The sequence below is a fragment of the Oryzias melastigma genome, linkage group LG8 (genome assembly GCF_002922805.2).
Source record: "Oryzias melastigma strain HK-1 linkage group LG8, ASM292280v2, whole genome shotgun sequence".
NCBI classification, from domain to species: Eukaryota; Metazoa; Chordata; class Actinopteri; order Beloniformes; family Adrianichthyidae; genus Oryzias; species Oryzias melastigma.
This window is the reverse complement of record NC_050519.1, coordinates 10,697,685-10,716,403: the sequence shown is the minus strand read 5'-3', so window position 1 is coordinate 10,716,403 and position 18,719 is coordinate 10,697,685. Positions and strand designations below refer to the sequence as shown.

The 18,719-nt window shown below is 38.8% G+C and overlaps 1 protein-coding gene and 1 long non-coding RNA gene across 3 annotated transcripts in view; one reads left to right on the top strand and one right to left on the bottom strand.

Moving 5' to 3' along the window:
* Nucleotides 1–18,719, top strand: part of LOC112146075 — a 46,759-nt gene that overhangs the window by 9,644 nt on the left and 18,396 nt on the right. The window lies entirely within an intron of this gene.
* The window catches only part of LOC112146073 (BAH and coiled-coil domain-containing protein 1), a gene marked incomplete at its 5' end in the record, with an annotated part of 66,093 nt that continues 62,301 nt past the window's right edge, over nt 14,928–18,719 (bottom strand). Inside the window, 3 exon segments of the mRNA XM_024271695.1 lie at nt 14,928–17,020; nt 17,106–17,342; nt 17,426–18,657. Of these exon segments, the coding sequence (XP_024127463.1) occupies nt 16,811–17,020; nt 17,106–17,342; nt 17,426–18,657 (1,679 nt within the window). The 3' untranslated portion in view covers nt 14,928–16,810.

The window sequence follows — 18,719 nt, the reverse complement described above, 5'->3', positions numbered from 1 at the left end:
ATTTATATTCTTGAAGAAGGTTGTAAAATTATATATATTTTTTTAGAGTTATCGCTTTAGATTTCTTATTAAACGTACATTTGGAAATGTCCTTTATCTGCTCTTTTGGGCTCCCATTGGACTCACCAGCTCTAAAACCAGTAGAGGAAAACGGACCATGAGACGCGGACGCAGTAAAAGTAAAATGTAAAATGGCTGCCTTGGCTTGGATTCTCCTTCCTCAGCAACTCGCTGCTCACTGACCCCATTAATCCAGGTGTTCATTCATCTACGGGCCGATCCTCCCACAGGCTGCTCCATCCTACTGTGTTTGCACAGCGCCAGCACAGCCATGGCCTTGTCATTTGTATCAAGCGTAGGAGGTCCTTTTCCTATAACAATGTAATTGGGATTGCCAATAAGCTCTGTAGCAACCATATAAATGAGACTTGGTAAATGTCAAGGCTTTTAAAACTTAGTTGTAATGCCATGTTTGTTTTGCAGGCTGTCGTTTGTTTCAAGAGTGACCTAAACTTGTCTGAGCAGAAAAGATGCAGAGCGGCTCGTGCCGAACGAGCAGGCGGCGTAACTCAATTGGAGGATATTGCTGTCAGTTCAATGCATTATTGACAAAGACACCACATCTGTCAGGCAAAGCAGCCTGTAAATAGGTGAGCAGTAAAATAGGCCAAGTTCTTCATTGATTGGGCTGCAGACTGGTGGACAGAGATCAGCTGCGTGCGGACCGGACTCCTGTTTGGATGCAGACGGGATCTGCTGTAAGGGACAGGAGTTCTCACATTAATGTCATCCCTGGCTTACTGCTTCTGACACCAGGTCTAATATGAGGCCTCAGCTGCTTCTGTTCTGATAATTCAATGTGTCCTTCATATAAAGAGAATTATGGTAGGGTCTAAAATGGCAAGTATGAGTGTGTGTATGGGTTGAAACAGCCCTATTTGTGTGCAACCGTGTACCAACTCTGTGTTGGTTTGTCTGTCTGTGTGCAGTTTCTTTGTTTCAGTCTTTACAATTTCACTTTTTTTACAATGAGGCTTGGTCATTCATGTTCACACTTAAGCAACGAGAGGAAAACAAAACAGAAAAGACAAAAAAAAATCCTCTAAAAATGTTCACATTGGTTGGATATTAAACCAGAAAATGCACTAAAGATATATTATATATTTGTTATTTGAATATAAATGTTGACTTAAAAAATGAACTAAAAATAAAAAAAAAACAGGTGGAAAATATCTAGAAATAATGCAAAAAATGTAAAGATTTTATGGTTTTCTAACAGAAAACAAAAAAATGTTGTGTTGTGGAGCTCCAATAAAAATTATTTGGATCTACTTTCTAAGCCAAGACAAATAAATAACTAAAATATGTTATTGTAGTGTTGGAGAGCTAAATATATCATTGATGTAACTTAAAAAAAATATGTGTATATGTATATAAAACACTAAATCCCAGGGGTTTCATTAGTGATTGGTCCTTTCCACTCATGTCCTGCTTCTCACAGAATATTTAGTCCTTCAGTAGATACAAGTGCTTTTCTACTTCCAGCTTTTTTAATCACATCTACATTCTCTAACTTTTAAAACAGAGCTGTTACTTCCAGAAGTGGATTTCAAGTTGCAAATTCCCCTTAACACTGACAAATGTCTCCAAAATACTCTTAAACCGTCGAGGGTTTTCCCCGCACAAACTTATAACACACATACAGTAGGTCGCTCAACCCCTCCCACACACGCCTCAAACTGTCTTCCGTAGCTTGTCTGACAAATTGAGTACATTTGTTCATTGGAAAACATTTTTATTGAGCAAATGCGTCTTCTCTGTGTCTCCTGTTGTTTCTCATTGAGAGGACCCCCCTCACCACCACCACCACCGCTACCCTCCTTTTTTTAGTAGGCTAGATTGTTTACAGCAGGAAGTGGCTGGCATCCTCTCACTTGGCATGGGGAGAGAGTGACTTGGCTGGTGCTGGTAGCCCGACATCGCTCGCAGTCCCAGTGCCTGCTTCAGTGTAATTCATGTGCTTCAGGGAGACATCCTTAACAGAATGGAGAGCAGTTTTCTTCATTATTCCGTCTGCTTTCGGTTACGGCCTGGCTGGCTTTTTAGGGCTAGTTAGAGCTCATGAAAAAATATAGCTGATTAAGCTGTATTTCTTATTTCAATATGCAAAATGTATGGGTCTCTATTAGTGTTTGTTTGCAAACATTTTAAGCAATGACTCAAACTGTGATTTAGAAAATATATTCTTTAAAACTCTGAAGATCTCTGTATTTCCCTTCATGGCCAGTTTCTGTGCAAAAAAAGAAAAAAAAAATACTGATCCTGAGAACAATTTAACCTTGCTATACAGTAGCTCTGCAATTTTGCAAGAAAATCCACTTTTATACAATCACAGTAGCTCTAGATTTTACAAATGGAACATTTTTCACTATGTGCATGCAAACTTTAACCTGGTTAGGACAGCAACATTTATCTTATTTGATTAAAAATAGTGTTAGACAAGAATTTTGTTAAGGAAATGTTGAATCTCTAAGTGTTTGACTCGTTCAAAATAAAACACATATATACACATAAAGACAACATAAAAATTAAATATGAAAATCAGATGAAAAATGTGTTTTGGTGTGATTCAAATATGTTCTTGTGGCATTTTTCTTGTCATGGAGGACATATACAAAATTACATTCGGCGTAGTTATCTACTCAAACAGTTGGTAACCAGGAGCAGACAAAAAAGAGCGTTTGAACAGCTTGTATTAGTGACGTGGAGGTAAATATCTCCAAGTTCCATTCTAATGCACCCACTTGTAGACAAATAGATCCGTGTACGTCTTCATTTTCCTCTCCTGAGCTGGGATCTGGCTCAAAACTATATGGAAAGAGAGATCTAGCATTGCTTTTTGTACTGTAGCCTATTTATAGTACGTTAGGGTTGTGAGAGACTCAATGCATTCTCATTCCCAACTCAACATATGGTTCGGGCCCCCTCCGCATCAGTTTTTGACAGTGTGTTCCCAACTTGTCGTTTTTGAGGTGCTGACTGTTCTCATTAAATTAGGGGTCCCCAACCTCCAGGCCATGAACCGGTACTGGTCCGAGGGCTGCTTGGTACTGGGGCATGCTATTCAGCAGTCCCTAACCCTCAGGACGTGGACCGGTACTCTAAACTGGTTCCATGTCCCCAGGATTGGGATTTAGTGGGAGAAACCAGCCTATCAAAAAATGACGAGTTGGGGACACCCAAAAGGTCAAAAAGTGACACGGAGGAGACTCAAACCATATGGTCATGTATGATGAGTTAGGAGGGAGAATGTTTAGATAAACTAACTGGAAAGAGTATAAACGGGTGGATGGTAGGAAGTAGGGGCAGGCTTACTCAGCGTTAACAGTCCCACCCACAACTCAGAGGTGAATTTCGAATGAACTGTTACCGCTTTGCAGAAACTATGTCTTAGAAAATGATACAGGTCTTTTGATTTTGGCTAAAAATAGCATAATCTATATTAAAAGGCCAATGGAAATGCTTTTAATATAGATCAAAAAATAATGGAGACTTCAAAAAGTAGTAAAATAAATAATAAAACCAAAGAAATGCTGATAGAATGCTGTAAGGCCTTGAAGATGAATGTATTTTGTAGGTTTATAGCAACCCTCAAATTCAATGTTATATGTTCTGTTGCACCAATCTTCTTGAATGACTTTGGACTCCTACAAGTGATCAGACACTTACTCCATCCCTCAATCATTTGGCCAGTACTGATTGTTTTTGTTTGTGCTGTAGTGCACTTTCTAAAAAGAGGACGTTTGTTGGTGTCTTTAAAGTGCAAACATAATTTTTGCCATCTGACCCTGGAGATGGATGCTGCATTGTCTGAATAGTGCTAGCTCCTGCATAAGTACACCGATTGGTTTCTGCTGAAGTGCTAAGCCGGCTGGGGCTGTTTATGCTGAGTAAGCTTATATTTTCTTGAGCATGCACCACCTGTCAGCAAGCACTGCAACTGTACGAGGATGTGTCGTTTGTGTGTACCATGAAGCACGCAGGAGCCAGAACTACCGGCTAAATCCAGGCGTTCTTTAAAGTCTCCAGTACCAGTGAGCTATTAGCGGCAAGTTTGGTGAGCCTTCGCGAAAGAGCCTTTGGGTGCTGTAATTATTTTCTGAAAGTGCTTGTATATACTTCTGTGAGGCCATACTGTAAGTGTAAATGTGGTTTTCCCAAGAGGAGCTACCAGATCCTCTTACATTGTCCGCTGCACATCAAAGAGTTAAGAGCTGTCTGGCTCTGCAGTCATTAAGCTCTCTCAGATGCAGTAAATCAACTGCAACAGCTGCTCTGATCACCTATTAAAACTTCCATAATGTTCTTTGTGTACAGAGTGAGGCCTGTAAGCTGACACTAACCGACAGACCCCAGAAAAAGGCCGCGCTGAGCCTCTAATCTGCTTCCTATGGATGTCTTATACAAAGATGAAGTGGGTGGAGATGGATGACAAAAAGGGGGAAAACTTAATATCCACAAGCCTTCAAGCATGTATATGATTTATTACTTTAAATTTAGCTTGGAACATATTTTCTTTTTCAAAATTGTATATTTCCTTCCGAAACTGCAAGAAAACAGCAGTAGAATGTATTTAGATAGAACACTTTAAAACATCTTCTAAAAATTCAATCTTTATTCCTTTTTTCCCTCTCCACCTTTTGTAGGACATAGTTTCTGTAGAGTAGCATTAGTTCATTAGCAATTCACCTCTGAGTTGTGGGCGGGACTGTTGACACTGAGGAAGCCTGCCCCCATTTCCCATCACCCAGCTGCTTCTCCTGTTAGCTATACAATAGAGAGAATATAGTATCATCTGATTTGTGCGTGTGTAATTCTTGATTTGTAACTTCAATTCAGTTCAGAAGCAACAGAAGCAGAGATGATGACCTGGAATCTTTCCCACTTCGAGATGCGAGATGATGAGCCAGAGGCGTAGTCCACGGTCAAGAAAAGGAGCACAGGCGATTCACCTGGAAATGTAATTTCTCTCCCCCTGAGCCTGGAGGGGGAAGAATTACAAATCAAGAATTATGGACGCACAAATCGGAGGACTTTACAGCCCCTCACAACCCCAACCTAATATTACGATGAAACAAAAGTGGTGAGCAAAACTGGAACCATCTAGCTGATGTCAGCTCAGACAAGGAAAACGAAGACTTGGTGGACGAAGAAGACACTTATTTATATAAAACTTTTCACGAGTAAAAACCACTAAGTTCTTTACAAGGCCCCCCTAATAGGCAATACAAATTTAATAAAAAACATCAAAGGTAAAATGCAATAAAGGTTAAATTAGGTAAAAGGCATTACAAGCCTGCATCAAAACGGACTGAAATATGGACCTTGCGGCTTTCCGTAGTTTCTACGTCACACTACAGCATTTTTACATCTGCTTTGATTCAAATTGAATCAATAAACACTCAGAAATGTAATTTTAATCAGAATTTTCTGTTTGTATGTCCTCCATGTTAAAAACACCAAAAACACAATTTTCATTGGAGTGGGTCTTTAATGACAGCGAGAAAAATACAATATTTCTGCACGCATCATCAGTACCACAGTTTGCAGAAGAGGACTCAACCCCAGGCAAATCTCTCACACTGGTCCAGAACGACTGGAAAATCAATAACAGGACTAGTTGCCCGTACTACTGACGGTCTTTACAGTATCAGACTCATAGGAGGCCTGTCTCCATGGAGACACCAAAAGGGCTTGAGACTGTCCTCAGGTGAATTCTCCATACGACTCCACCGGCTGAATCGGCCCTTTTAAGGTTTCATTTTCTCCCCTGACCACATCTTCCAATTCCTATTGTTCTTCCGCTTTCTCTCCCACTGTTCAGCGGCGCTCTCTCAACCTGACTTTTCCATCTGTGTCTTTCGCTCACACACTTTGTAACGCCTCTCCCACTGACAGGCTGTGAGGAGGAAATTCAACAGAAAATAAAAGGTGAAATTGGCTCTGTATAACATCTGTCACAGACAATTCAGAGGATGGATGGTGATCTGCCCCTCGCTAAGATTTCAGGGATGTTTGTCAGGTGATCTTATAGTGCATATCTCATGCATGCTGTTCTGTTTCCTCTCCTCCTTCTCTGGCGCCCCCCCTCCCCTCCCCTCCACCTCCTGACATCCTTTTCTTTTGTTCCCCAATCAAACATGCAGATTGTTTTTCACCATCTCAGCTTTTCATTGACTTACAGACTATATATGGATACGAATCAGGTACGTGTAGTGTTTTAAGTTTGTATCATATTTAGCACTCCGGCCCCAGTGGATTTCTTTGAAGACAACAAGATACGTCTCTGATTAAAGTTGGATTTGTGACTTGATAGGATCTCCAGAGGCCCATCTTGAAGCAAATATCTAAGCAGATTTTATATTTTTAAATAGTTTGATAAAGTTATAAGGAAAATAAAGCAATGTCACCCGATGAGGGACATGTTTTAACGGCACAAGACAGTGCTATTAAAAAGCATTTTTATGCACACCTCAATCTGTCTTCAGGGATTAACGATTTTTTCCCCTGTATCCTGATAATGCAATCCCTCTCCACTCATACCATTATAAGCTCTTATTTCACTTTCATTATGGTTAAGATGTTTGAGGAAGATATCAGATAGATGTATGCACAGTTTTTAAAGTGAAGGGGAATGTACATCTGTACTTCTGTCATTTATTATTAAAAATTTAGGTTTAATTTCCTGATTTTATTTGTTTTATCACAAGAAATTGTACTTCCACCTTGAGAATTTGGTTTAAGTTAAACTTTTTACTAACTTTTTTTTCTTTTTACATTTACACCTGTAAACTCATGAATGAAATTCTGCATTACGGACCATGACACATATTACACAGGCTCAAGGCAGCAGCTATTGTACTGTGATAAATGGACTGTCTTCCGTCCCTGTAGCCTTGGGGTGCTGCATTGCTCCAATGGGAGCTTGGGGATGCTTGGTGGCCTCTGTCCTAGGTTTCCTGTCTCCTGATTCAGCACCAGCTGTGTGTACCAGCAGGAAAAAGCACACGCGGAAGGCAAAAATAATTCACCGGGGAATCGTGGGGTGGCATGAGAACAGATAGCAAGTCAGTGTTTCAGGGAAGGATCATTGTCTGGGATCGCAATGAGTGATGTCCCCCAGAGCAAAGATATATCAGGCTTTAGAGGAAACGGATTATGATGAATGTATACTTTTCTTTTTATAGAAGTAAAAGTTGCATCAAAAATGGAGATTATTGATTAAAAAATATATTTGTGGACTGAGTACTCTGAGCTTTACGGCATCAGTGGCAGGCGTGCCAGCGCCGCCATGGTAACGACTGTGGTGGGCTGTCAAAGAGAGCTGCGGGAGAGCTGTGTGGCAGCACTGTGTGGTTCAAGCGCCCGCTCTTCCCATAATGGAACAGCTGTTTTGAGATGTGGTGTGCCGAGGCGCTGGAGCACAGAGTAAATAGAGGAGAAGAGCAATGTAAACAGAATGGGATGGTGGGAGAAGCTTCTTTGCTACCGTGAAAAAGACATAAACACCCCAGAGAACTAAATGGAAGAGTTGTCAAATCAAAAAATAGCTGTAATTCAATCAATGTAATTTAATTAAAAATGTAAAAGGAAAAAAGTAACAGATTTGTAGAGATTTACAGTTGAATGCTTTAAATGACAAACTGCCCCATTTCTTACTTCAGGATTGGAGACGGTCAGTCAGCATGAGATGTGTGTGAGGTTCATTATGCTTAGTGCTCTGTGCAACATATTTCTTTCTACGATACGCTCATGCGCTCTAAAACAGCCGTCGGTTTGGAGCCTTCCCCTTTTTTTATCTGTTTGATCAGTTTGATCGAGTCCCTGGCTCTGAAGCTTATCCTACATCAGAGGTGCAAGAGGAAGCTCCTGCCAAACGCACATAAACAAAAAAGGAAGGCAACATTTCTGAGGTACGTTATGCACTTTCAGGTTGGAGTTCTGCTATGTCGGATTCGTTTTGAGGAGAGGGGCGGGGCTTGCAAGAAGAATGTTTGTCCCAAAGATCGCGTGAAGTCTACCCAAAGGCTGTAAAAAAAAGATGGATTAGGTGGTGACATCATCTGTTTTTATGGAGCTGAAATAAAGCCCAACATAATGTCATCCAACACCAGCCTTTCCACGGACGGACTGTTCAAGTTACATTTCAAATATGAAATAAAATGATGAATTTAGTTCTAAAAGATTTTAATTGTAACCCCTGACACTACGATGATAAGTATGTTTAGTTTTATAATCACTTTGCTTTTTGTTTTTTTATGGGGCCAGTATTGTTTGAAACCCAAATAAAACAAATTGAAAAAAAAACATTGGTGTTTGCCCCAAAAAACTTAAAATGTCTGAAACTTTTTGCTGTTCTATGATAAACTTAATTGTTTTCAGCTTCAAATGTTTCATTTTTTAGGTTTCAAAACACAAAATTTCCATTTCAAAATATTTTTTTCACTTTCAGATCTTTTTTTTGTTGTTTTCAAATCTAAAAATGTCAGTTTCAAAACTTTTTGCTCCTTTGGGGCGGGGCTAACGCAAAGGACCAATCAAAATCGATTAGGGTGGTAAGTTAAGTCGCGGTGCATTCACTGACTCTGAGAACTTGAATAATTATGGTCAGAAAATGACTGTATTGTCTGTAATATCATAGTCTGAAGTTGTCCCATGACGGATGTGAAAAGCAGAATTTTATGGCGTCCCAACCATGTGCTGTTCTAGCCCGTTCAAAGCGCAATGTCATTGTGTGACGTACAGACATTGAAAACGTCCCTAGAACACGTCAAAAAACATTGAAAACATTGTTTTTAACGTCCTTAAAACATGATGCGTCACAACAAGGCAAAAAGTTTTGAATCTGTAATTTTCATATTCGGAAACGAAAAAAATAATAATAAAAATTAAAGTTGATAGAATATTTGAAACTGAAAAAAAGAGTTTTGAAATTGAAATTTTGCGTTTCAAAACCTAAAAAATTGAATGTTTGAAGCTGAAAAGAATTCAGTTTATTTTAGAATAGAAAAAAGTTTAAGAAATGTTCATATTTTGTTTTTGGCCAAACGCCAATATATTTTTCAAATTCTTTTATATAAGTTTCAAATAATATTTCCCCCAGTTTAGCTCCAAACACTAAGTTCTTACTGTCTACTTAAGTTTGGAATTAAAAAGGTAGTTGGTGGATGGAAAGAAAATATCAATTATTGAAGATGATGAAAATGATGAGATATCATACTTGACCTCTGACCCCACCTTCTGCATAATAATCCACTATAGCCCCTTTAAGTCAAAGGGAATTAAGGGTATGTTACTGGGGAAGCAGTTTATCGTTCACATGTGTTCAAAAATGTTAATTGCATTTTACTTTGTTTTATTTATATAATAAAATAATTAAGATGTGATCTCACTCGGTCTCTGCACTGATGTCATCTCCACTTAGCTAATGTCTCCTGTTTGTGGCCTAAAATGTGTCCCCAGTTTCCAGGGACCAACTCAGTGTGACAGTGGTTCAATTAGTGCAAGTGTTCATTTTCAGATCAGAAGATTGTTGGTTTGAACCGTGGCCCCCGCCGCGTGTCTTTGGACAAGAAACAGGAGACTGTATCTCCTTTGGTGCGATGAGAACAGTTTAGGAGGAATATATTTAATGTTCATCCCATATTTTTATGAGTGTCTTCAATTTTACTTGTACATGTTTGTTTTCTTCTACCCACATCCTTGATGTTCAATTTATTAGAAGGTTGTTTTTTTATTTTGCTTTGCAGTGCCCCTAGTCTGCCTGATCGTTGTAGAAATGATTAAAAATGCAAGAAATAATACTAGAAATCATTTAAGCTTAAAACAACTTCTGTGGTTTGTGCAGCAAACTGTCACCAGTGCAGCACATGCTAGAGTAATTACGCATTAACTTCTAACCTTGGCCTTAATCTGATTTAATTTTGGGTGCAACTGATTAATTAAACTAAAAGCTCACTCCAAGAGAGCCAAAGATGTCTCTTTTTTTAATCATTATTATTATTGTCATCATTGAGGTGATGCAGAGTGTTTCCAGCTGGGACTCTACGAGGAGAGACCCCGACCCCTTTTCGCGACAGGTTGTAATTTTTCCAGCTATTGTAGACCCAGAAGAGTGCTGCAGACGACTAGAGAACAACTGCAGCTGTTGAAACCGTATAGCATTGTGGTGCCACAGCGGAGACGCACGAGGAGATTCATGCAAGTTATATAAAAGTCCAGATTTATACGTGGAGGTCAGTCTGGGAGCAAAAAGTGACAACTCATCCCACTGTGTTTGCAGGGTCAGCTAAACTCGCCGCTCTGTCTTCCTGCGTTTTGACTATTAAAATTAAATAAAATAGGTGTCTGTAACATTTAATCTTCTAGAATAAAATGTAAAAATTGCTGCCAATTTCCTATCAAGCACCTGTGTAACTTAAGTAAATACGCTCCGTATAATGACTATCTTTGGGTTTTTTCTTCATGGAACCGAAATTATTCAAGATTCAAATCTTATCTTCAAATTATAAATGGCTAAATGAAATTTTGACCAATCAGGAAATTTAAAAAGGAATTAAAAATTATTTGTCAATTTTTTAAGTGCCATAAAAAAGAGAAAAAGTTTGTGCTCAACATATGTGGCGAGGAGCCGCTGTAATCCTGTGTAAGGCTGTTTTAGCATAACTGATAAAATCATAATAATATCTTTACAAGCCACTGATAATGAGGAACAGAGAAATGGATTAAGGGTGGCAGAGTACGATGAACTGAGTAATGCACATTGTAGCGGATGATTTGACAACATGAAAACAGAATTTATGCAAAATATGGGTTTGCAATAACTCTTAGAGTACTTTTTAACACCGGTTTGTCATTTATGTGTCATTAGCAGAATAATTCTTGTGTACATTGAGATTTTTTTAAGGGCGTTTTATACAAAAAAATAAATAAAAGACAAGAAATTTAATGTTCAATTAAAATTAATTATAAGTTATATTTTTATGTTATTCCCTATTTTTTTTATAAATTAAATATGGATTTTAAAAACTTAAAAGATGCATAACAGTTCTTAAAGTGTTCATTACTTCATATGAAAATTCTAAAAGGACCAATCATCACGTCAATGAGCCTGTGAACAAACATCATTAAATGTGGTGACATTTTGTATTAGAAATCATATATATGAGTGTGTGTGTGTCAAAGACAAAAAATGCTTGAATTCTTTTTTATTGCAAATAAACAAAACATTAAAAAGGCAATAAAAAATCCATAATATATGAATTAAAAAATGGAAAATAAAGACAGTAAAGCTATCCAATGTAAAAATATGATTGAAAATGTTTAATTAATAATCTATAAAAACAAATCATTTAGGAAAAATTCAAACAATTCAACAATTTCGCATGCACTGGCCAAAATTTATTAACAAAGTGAAGAGTTTTTTTTTTGTGAATCAAATTGACCAAAGTTTACTTCTTTCATTTAAACTGTGAGGTTATGTCACGGTTCGATTGCGGTGAAGGGTCTGGAAGTCTGTCGTCCTCATGCTCACTCCTCCATAATTAAAAACAAAGTTTTCTTTAAAGTAAAAGCCCCCTGTGTCTTCCTGCCTGCTCTGTTCGTCCCTCTTTTCTCCCAGCACCTTGTTAAGACCCAAGACCTCACTTCAACCTTTCTTTTTTTTGCTTCCCTGCTACAAACCGTCCCACACACACTCTCACACACTGTCCCTTCTGAAACCCCCTCGCAGTCAGAGTCCAGACAGGGTCAAGCAGGGGGCGAGACATTTATGAGGTGTAGATATTTGTGCAGGAAAGCATTCCTCCTGTTGACACAGAGGAAAAGTCTGGATGCTGACCAAGCTGAACCAGATGCACTGAAACATGAGGCCGGCCCTCCTCTATGTTGAGTGTAAGGTAACATAAGCCACATTTAAAAACACGGCTTTATTTCATGAAATAAAATATCTTTACATAATTAGGAGATAAAATATACAAGTCAGAAATGTTTAAAATGTGTCCGCCTGATATCATTTTAAAAATGTATTAAGACTGAGTAAAGACGACTGAAGTAAGAGCATCTGAAAACACATTAGGCCTGACATTCCAGCACTCTTAACAATGTCCTCAGCTTGAGTAATGAACTGTGTTCCTCTCACCCCCACGCCGCCGATGCAGGGAGGAGCACGGCGCAGACACGGAGCCGCGGCCACAGTCAACACAAAAGGTTGTGCTGGTAAACAGAACTGTTTGTGTTTATTGGGTCGCTACTGGAGATGACTGATGTTCCCATTAGTCCCTCCCTGGGCAGAGGGGGGAGGGGGCGCCGTTGCTGCGGCTGCATGCGGGACAAAAAAGACCCCAGGGCACGGAGGGAAAGGTCACTGACCCATATTGTGCCTCCTTCAGGCCCGGCCATTGGTCATTCCTGCAACCAAGCTTCAGAAAACCGGCTTTGTCAGAGTGATGTGCACGTACACAAACAGACGCTGCAGGTTAATGACGCTGCGGCTGAAAAGAGAATTAAACCTGCTGCTCCGGGCTCTGATGGGGGAGCAGAATAAATATACATATGAATATGTATATATATATTTATAGTATGGCGGTTAATACTTTTTTTTTAAGTCTGATGAATATTAAACTGTCAAAATGTGCAGATGTAATGTTCTCCATCTGCCACTAGAGAGCCCCCTACTTATCATTTTTATATTAATGACATGGGTAAAACAAAAGAAAACCAGATGTAAAACAACAAAAAATCAGATGTTTGTTTTGATTGAAAAAGTATAGAAAACTTGCCATAAAAAGTCTAATTTTTGAGATTTGTTGCTATTATCAAACTGAAAAAAGTAACTTTATAAAATAAAATCAAATTACATTTTTCCAAATCTTTTTATTAAAAAAAATGATGAAACAAACAAAAACATACAACTTTTATTTACTAGACTAGAACCTAACTGTTGTAACGCATTAACAACTCCAGTTTTGCAGAGAAAGCTTGTTAAGTGCACGTGTTGCCTTCAACTGCAGGATAATTCACACGCTTGAACTTGTGTTAGTGTTTGTCACTGTCTGGCCCCCAGACGGACAGGTGACCCGCCGTGTCCCCCTTTAGGAGCTCCATCAGATCCTCAATATGCTTAAATGTGATCAAATAGTTTAGAAAATAAATGAAAATTTGTTTTCTTTTTTATAACATAATCTGAAAACAAGGGATTTATTATTAAATAATTGTAGTACATTATCTAAAGCTTAAGTGATTTAAAAAGCATAAAATTACAATTTGTGGTGACAGTGACATAAATTTTCATGGCATTGTTTTTTAAAGAAAATATAACTTATATGCAGAAGTATTACTATTATTTTTTTTATAAATCATTTATTTTCTTTGCCTTTTTCAAGAACACTTGATAAATTGGAAATTTTTCTTGACTTCTGCAACCTTTCCACAAAAAAAATCAGTCCATTCTATCGATGAATAGAAAATGAAGCAAACACATTACAATATGAGTCTGCGAATCAGATCCTAAAACCAGGAACTTTGTATTTACGTAGCTTAAATCCAGCAGGCTCTGTTTGATGCTGTGACAGATAAGTCTTTATTTACCGAGGAGCTCAAAGCTCCCATAAACTCGGTTCAATCAGTCACACTTGCATCAAGGGATTTGAATCAACAAATAACGAGAATGTGGCAGAAATTTTGGCTCACCAGTGAATCCCAGTATACAAAGCCATGCAGAGGAGTGGAGTGCATGCAGCAAAGTGTGCAATTAAAAGTGATATAGTAAAAAGGCTGACACAATGAAGCTAAAGCGGCTGTTTCAAAAGGTAGAGAAAGAAATCAGCTATGTTCTTGACAATAAGGATCATTGCTAAAATAAATTTAAAAATAAAATCTAAAAAGAACCCATTAATGAATTGATGTTTGAATGTGCACCTAATTTTTTTTAGATTTTTTTTTTCTAAATTTTGAGTAAAAAATACCTTTAAAAATTCCCAATTTGAGTTACCCATGGTGTTATCCAACTTTTCTGTTTAAAAACTACCTTCATAGTATAAAAACCCCAGCATATTCTGAAAAAAACAATTATTCACAATAAAAAAAAGATAATTTCAATTTATTTTAAACTTTCAATTAGCTATAGGTGACACCCATAAATATTGTACCATTCTTAAAAAATCTGAAGGCGAAATTTCTGTTATCTTATCGAAAAGAAAACTCATTTTTTTGTATGTAAACCTTGGTTATGTTCATGTAAATGAATCGGTAGGCTATTTATTTATTTATTTTTTCCCTCTATTTTTCAAAAAGCTAAAGAATTTGGTTACATTGTACATGTTTTTCAAGAATAAAAAAAAATGACTAATGATTAAAGGGTAGCATGGGTACAATTTACTCATAATAACAAGGTTAACATACTATCTAACAAATTTTTTAAACAATTCGACCCTTTTATAATTTCACTCCTTCAGAATTATTTTTCTTTAAAAATTGGGAATTGTGACAAACGCTTCAATAAATGGCTTTAATGTTTTGTTTCTATTTAAAAAAATTAAATTTCTGTAGAACGCACTGATGTAAATGTTGGATCTTCTTTTTTTATATAATTTCTTGGTTCCTACAATAATTGATGTTGTCATATGCAGCACTTTTGCTTCAAAAAAGCCCTTAAAATCCTTTTATTTTACTTTACGTTTGCATTTTTTGCACTTCTTGAAATTAATTAGCTATAAATATTCACATAGAAGTACACAAGAGTTGTTTGAAATGCATTAAAATTGTTAGTAAAAATATTGCATATGCTGGGTCTCATTAAAATGAGCAGGTGGACGAACCCCTTTGACAGATAAGAAGGAGGCGTAAATGAAAGCACACACAGCTCCAGGTGAGAGGAATCCAGTGTTGTTTTTTTATTTATTTTTTTACTAGATGGCCTCTAAAAGACCAGTTTTATTTAAGAAATGCAAATGCGACATCACACCAAGAAAAAACAGTGTCACATTCCTATAAAGCGCTCTTGGCATGAACAAACAGCAACACTGACAATAAATAAACGTTGGCAAACAAAATAAAACTTTGTGAACAAAAAGAAAAAAAATATGCATGATTGCATGTCAAATAAGTCTAAACTAGAAGAAAAAAAATGTACTTGGCACAAATTAAATAAGCTTCAGTGATATATAAATTTTGTTTGTTTTATTAGATTGCGCAAACATAATGTGTCCATTGCTTTGTGAGTCTGATTGTCCTTCACAGCTAGCATCGAGTCCGTTGTACTGTACAAAATAGACACAGATGGCTAATAAAACTAAAATATTTCATTTGAACTAATTGGTCGTTCTCAATATCTCCCTTTTGTCAATAGCTTGACCTTCATTGTCACATTTCCAGGTGTCTTCTTGGTGCATATTCATCTCTTAAAATCTGCAGGTATGTGTGCAAGAGACTAGCGTCACTAGACTATAATATATGCACATAGAGAAGGACGAGTTTTCATAAGTTAACAGTGATTTCTGATTTGAGTTCTATACAGGTGCTTAGGATTTCTCGTTTTGTGAGAAGGAAAAAAAAATTATCAAAGACACTTTGGTATTTTGTAGGCCATAATGTGCCAAACGTTTGCACTCATCACTGTAATGCACAATAAATATATATTTGAAGTAACGACCCAGTCTTAAGTGTATTTGTAGTTAAGATTGTAGTGATGCTACCCGCACACACAAATATGGCGTCACAACTGTATGTTAATTTATAATTTTCCTTTGACCTGTGACCTCAACTCCAGTGGAATCTAATGATGATTAATGAGAAGTTAAATAAAAAAAAGGCGTTTTTCTTTTAAATTAGTCAAACACTAATGTAAAGCAACAAAGCACTTTTACAAAAAGCCACTTCACCTTTTTTTTTTGTCTTTTTTTTATAACAGGATGAGCCCCCTCTCTCAGAAAGGGGGTCTTGTCCTGTTACAGTCTGAATCCATCTGTCTCGTGTGCTCTGTCTGTCTCAGCAGGGCATAAGCAGTGCAACACTAACCTCCCCAATCCTGACTCCCCAAAGCAAAAACAATCAAACAAAGCACAATACAATGTAGTCCACACCCATATAAAAATAAATCAATTGCAAACATGGAAAGATACATCTCATATATACAATAATCTCCTATATAAAATAACTTTTATGTACATATCGACATACAGACAATACAATAATTGAACTGTACAATGCACACCTGCGCATTTCTTGACAGGTGAGAGGTACTGAAGTGTATGGCTTGATTGTGAAAAGTTCAAAATATTTACAAACAACTTTTGCACCTTTTACACGTGTTCATCTTCCCTGGAATGAAAAGAGGGAGCCCAGTGCCTCGCTGTTCATTTCCATTCTCTTGTTTTTTGGTAACCCTACGTTTCAAAGGATTGGTCCAGCGTGACATTTTTTAGGCTCGTCGTAATTTGCACCACACAGTGCAATCTAAACTTCACTTCAGAAACATCTGACGGAAGCGTGAATCTGAAACCCCAGCTGTGAATGTCTTAAATAGAGAATAGTTACTGAATTTACCCAGGAAGACCCAAGACGTTTGCTATCTTTTTTTTTAGAAAAAGGAATTTAACGAGTCTTTGCCTTCGACTTTCTCAAGAATCAGGTGTGTACAGTGTCTCAGACAGCCCTGCTTTGGTGCTGACATTTAGGCCATGAGCGCTGGGGCTCATTCATGCCATGTTTTACCCATGTCATGTCTGTCCTTCAGTAGTGTCCTTTCAGGTGTTCAGCACATGACGGAAACCCCTTCAACAGTGACCAGCTGGCCCGTCGTAGGGTCGTATGTCCCAGCCAGGTAGTAGAGGTCTTGGGGGGCACTGTTTGACTTCTGATTACCAGTCAGACACTCGTACTCCTCCCTGCTCACCACCCGGCACTTATGAGAGATTGTCTGGACATCATTCTCATCCTCATGACAAGACTGGTAAAGGGCATGCTGGGGGAGAACAGACAGGGTTATCTGCATCGAATGTTGAAACAAGCATGAATAATAGCGTAACTGACCACTGTTTGTAACTTACCTTGCCATCACGAAGCCTCTTGCCCATCTTGGTCTCCTCAGGATGATAGAACCATTTGACTTTAACCACCATTCTAGAAGTCCAAGATTCCCACAGGCTCTCGATTTGACCCACATATGGGAGGTTTGGACGCCCGTCTGAGAGGAACACGGCACAGTCTCCAACCCTCATGACGTCCCTCCCTCGTATGATGGCCTTGTAGAAAAGCTTTCGGGCCTTACCTTTCAGCCCACGCCTCTGTCAAAAACCAGACACGTTGACCAGATGATGACTTACTTTGGTCAGATTCGTTGCCGTTGCGTATTTAATGAAAAGCTTACCTGTGTAGGGTTTCCTGACCATCTCCACATTTGTCGGCCTCCCAGAAATGAAGACATCTTAGGTCTTGGAATAAACGAAGTGTCATCTGGAAGCAACTTGGGTTTCTTCACAAATTCCTTGTTGGGTCGGGAGCTGGAGCTCATGCATTCCTTCCTCTTGAAGGATTTGCTGTTGGAGACATGATCAGAAGGGCCTCCTTTGACACTAGGAACAGCAACGGCTTTGGCAACAAAGGAGTGCTGTCGAGGCCTTGAAGAAGTAGACGGTTGAGATGACTGGAGGAGGCCCCTGTGAGAAGACAGACAAGTCTGCAACATCATTGCTGATGCGTCCTCGTCCTCTGAGCTGTAGGAGGAGTCATTGTCGGATGAGCACAGGCTAGAACTTGACAGAGAGCCTGAGGAGGACGAGCTTGAGGAACCAGTGGAGGAGGAAGAGACAGAGAGTCGAGATAGAAAACGGCCAGCCGTCCTGAGTCCTCCTGTGGCTGCAGCCATAGCAGCACTCCTCCTGCCTTCCTCCTCCTCGTCGTCATCAAGATCTGAGTAGGAACTGTGGCAGTCTCTGTGTGAGCTGAAACCTAAGTCGCCATATTCCTCTATTCCCAAGGCAGAGGAGGGTTTTCTTTGCGGTGTGGTCCCTTTCAAGAGAAGCTCCACCTTGGATGATCCACTCTTTTTGTTGTCCTTGACTAGCAAGACTGGATGGGAGTACGACTCTGTTCTAGGAATGCTACTGACACTGGAAGATCCACCTCTGCACAGCAGAGCCTTACTGCTCTTTGTCTTGGGAGAAGTCACCCCTTCATGATCTAATTTGACCAGGAACTCCTGACCGGACTTCCTGCCTCTTGGTAGGTCATCTTGTCTGCGCTTCTCACAGTAGAGCTCACTTTTGATTCCCAGAGATAAACCTGAGCCTGTCCCACTAGACTGATTACAGAAGGAGTAGCCGTTCGCGATACTTCGGAAGGAATCCACCTCAAATGAGCTGCTGCTGAAAAGGCCTTTGGACGGAAGGGAGGCCAGTGACGGGGTTTGGGTTGAGCAGAATAAGGCGTCCTCCTTTCTCCTCTGGGGTTTCCTGGGTGCTCCGTTGAACTGAAACAAGTTTTCATTTGTTCTCTTCTTGGTGTTGGTCAGTGAAGCCCAACCCAGGAATGACAAAGGAGTTTTATTGGTACTTTCTGCCTGCTGCTGCTTTTGTTTTTTTCCAGAACCCTTTGGTCTCCCTGTCATGAAGATAGAAATTATACATTTTAATAGGGATCATTTTATGAAAAATGCATCTGGA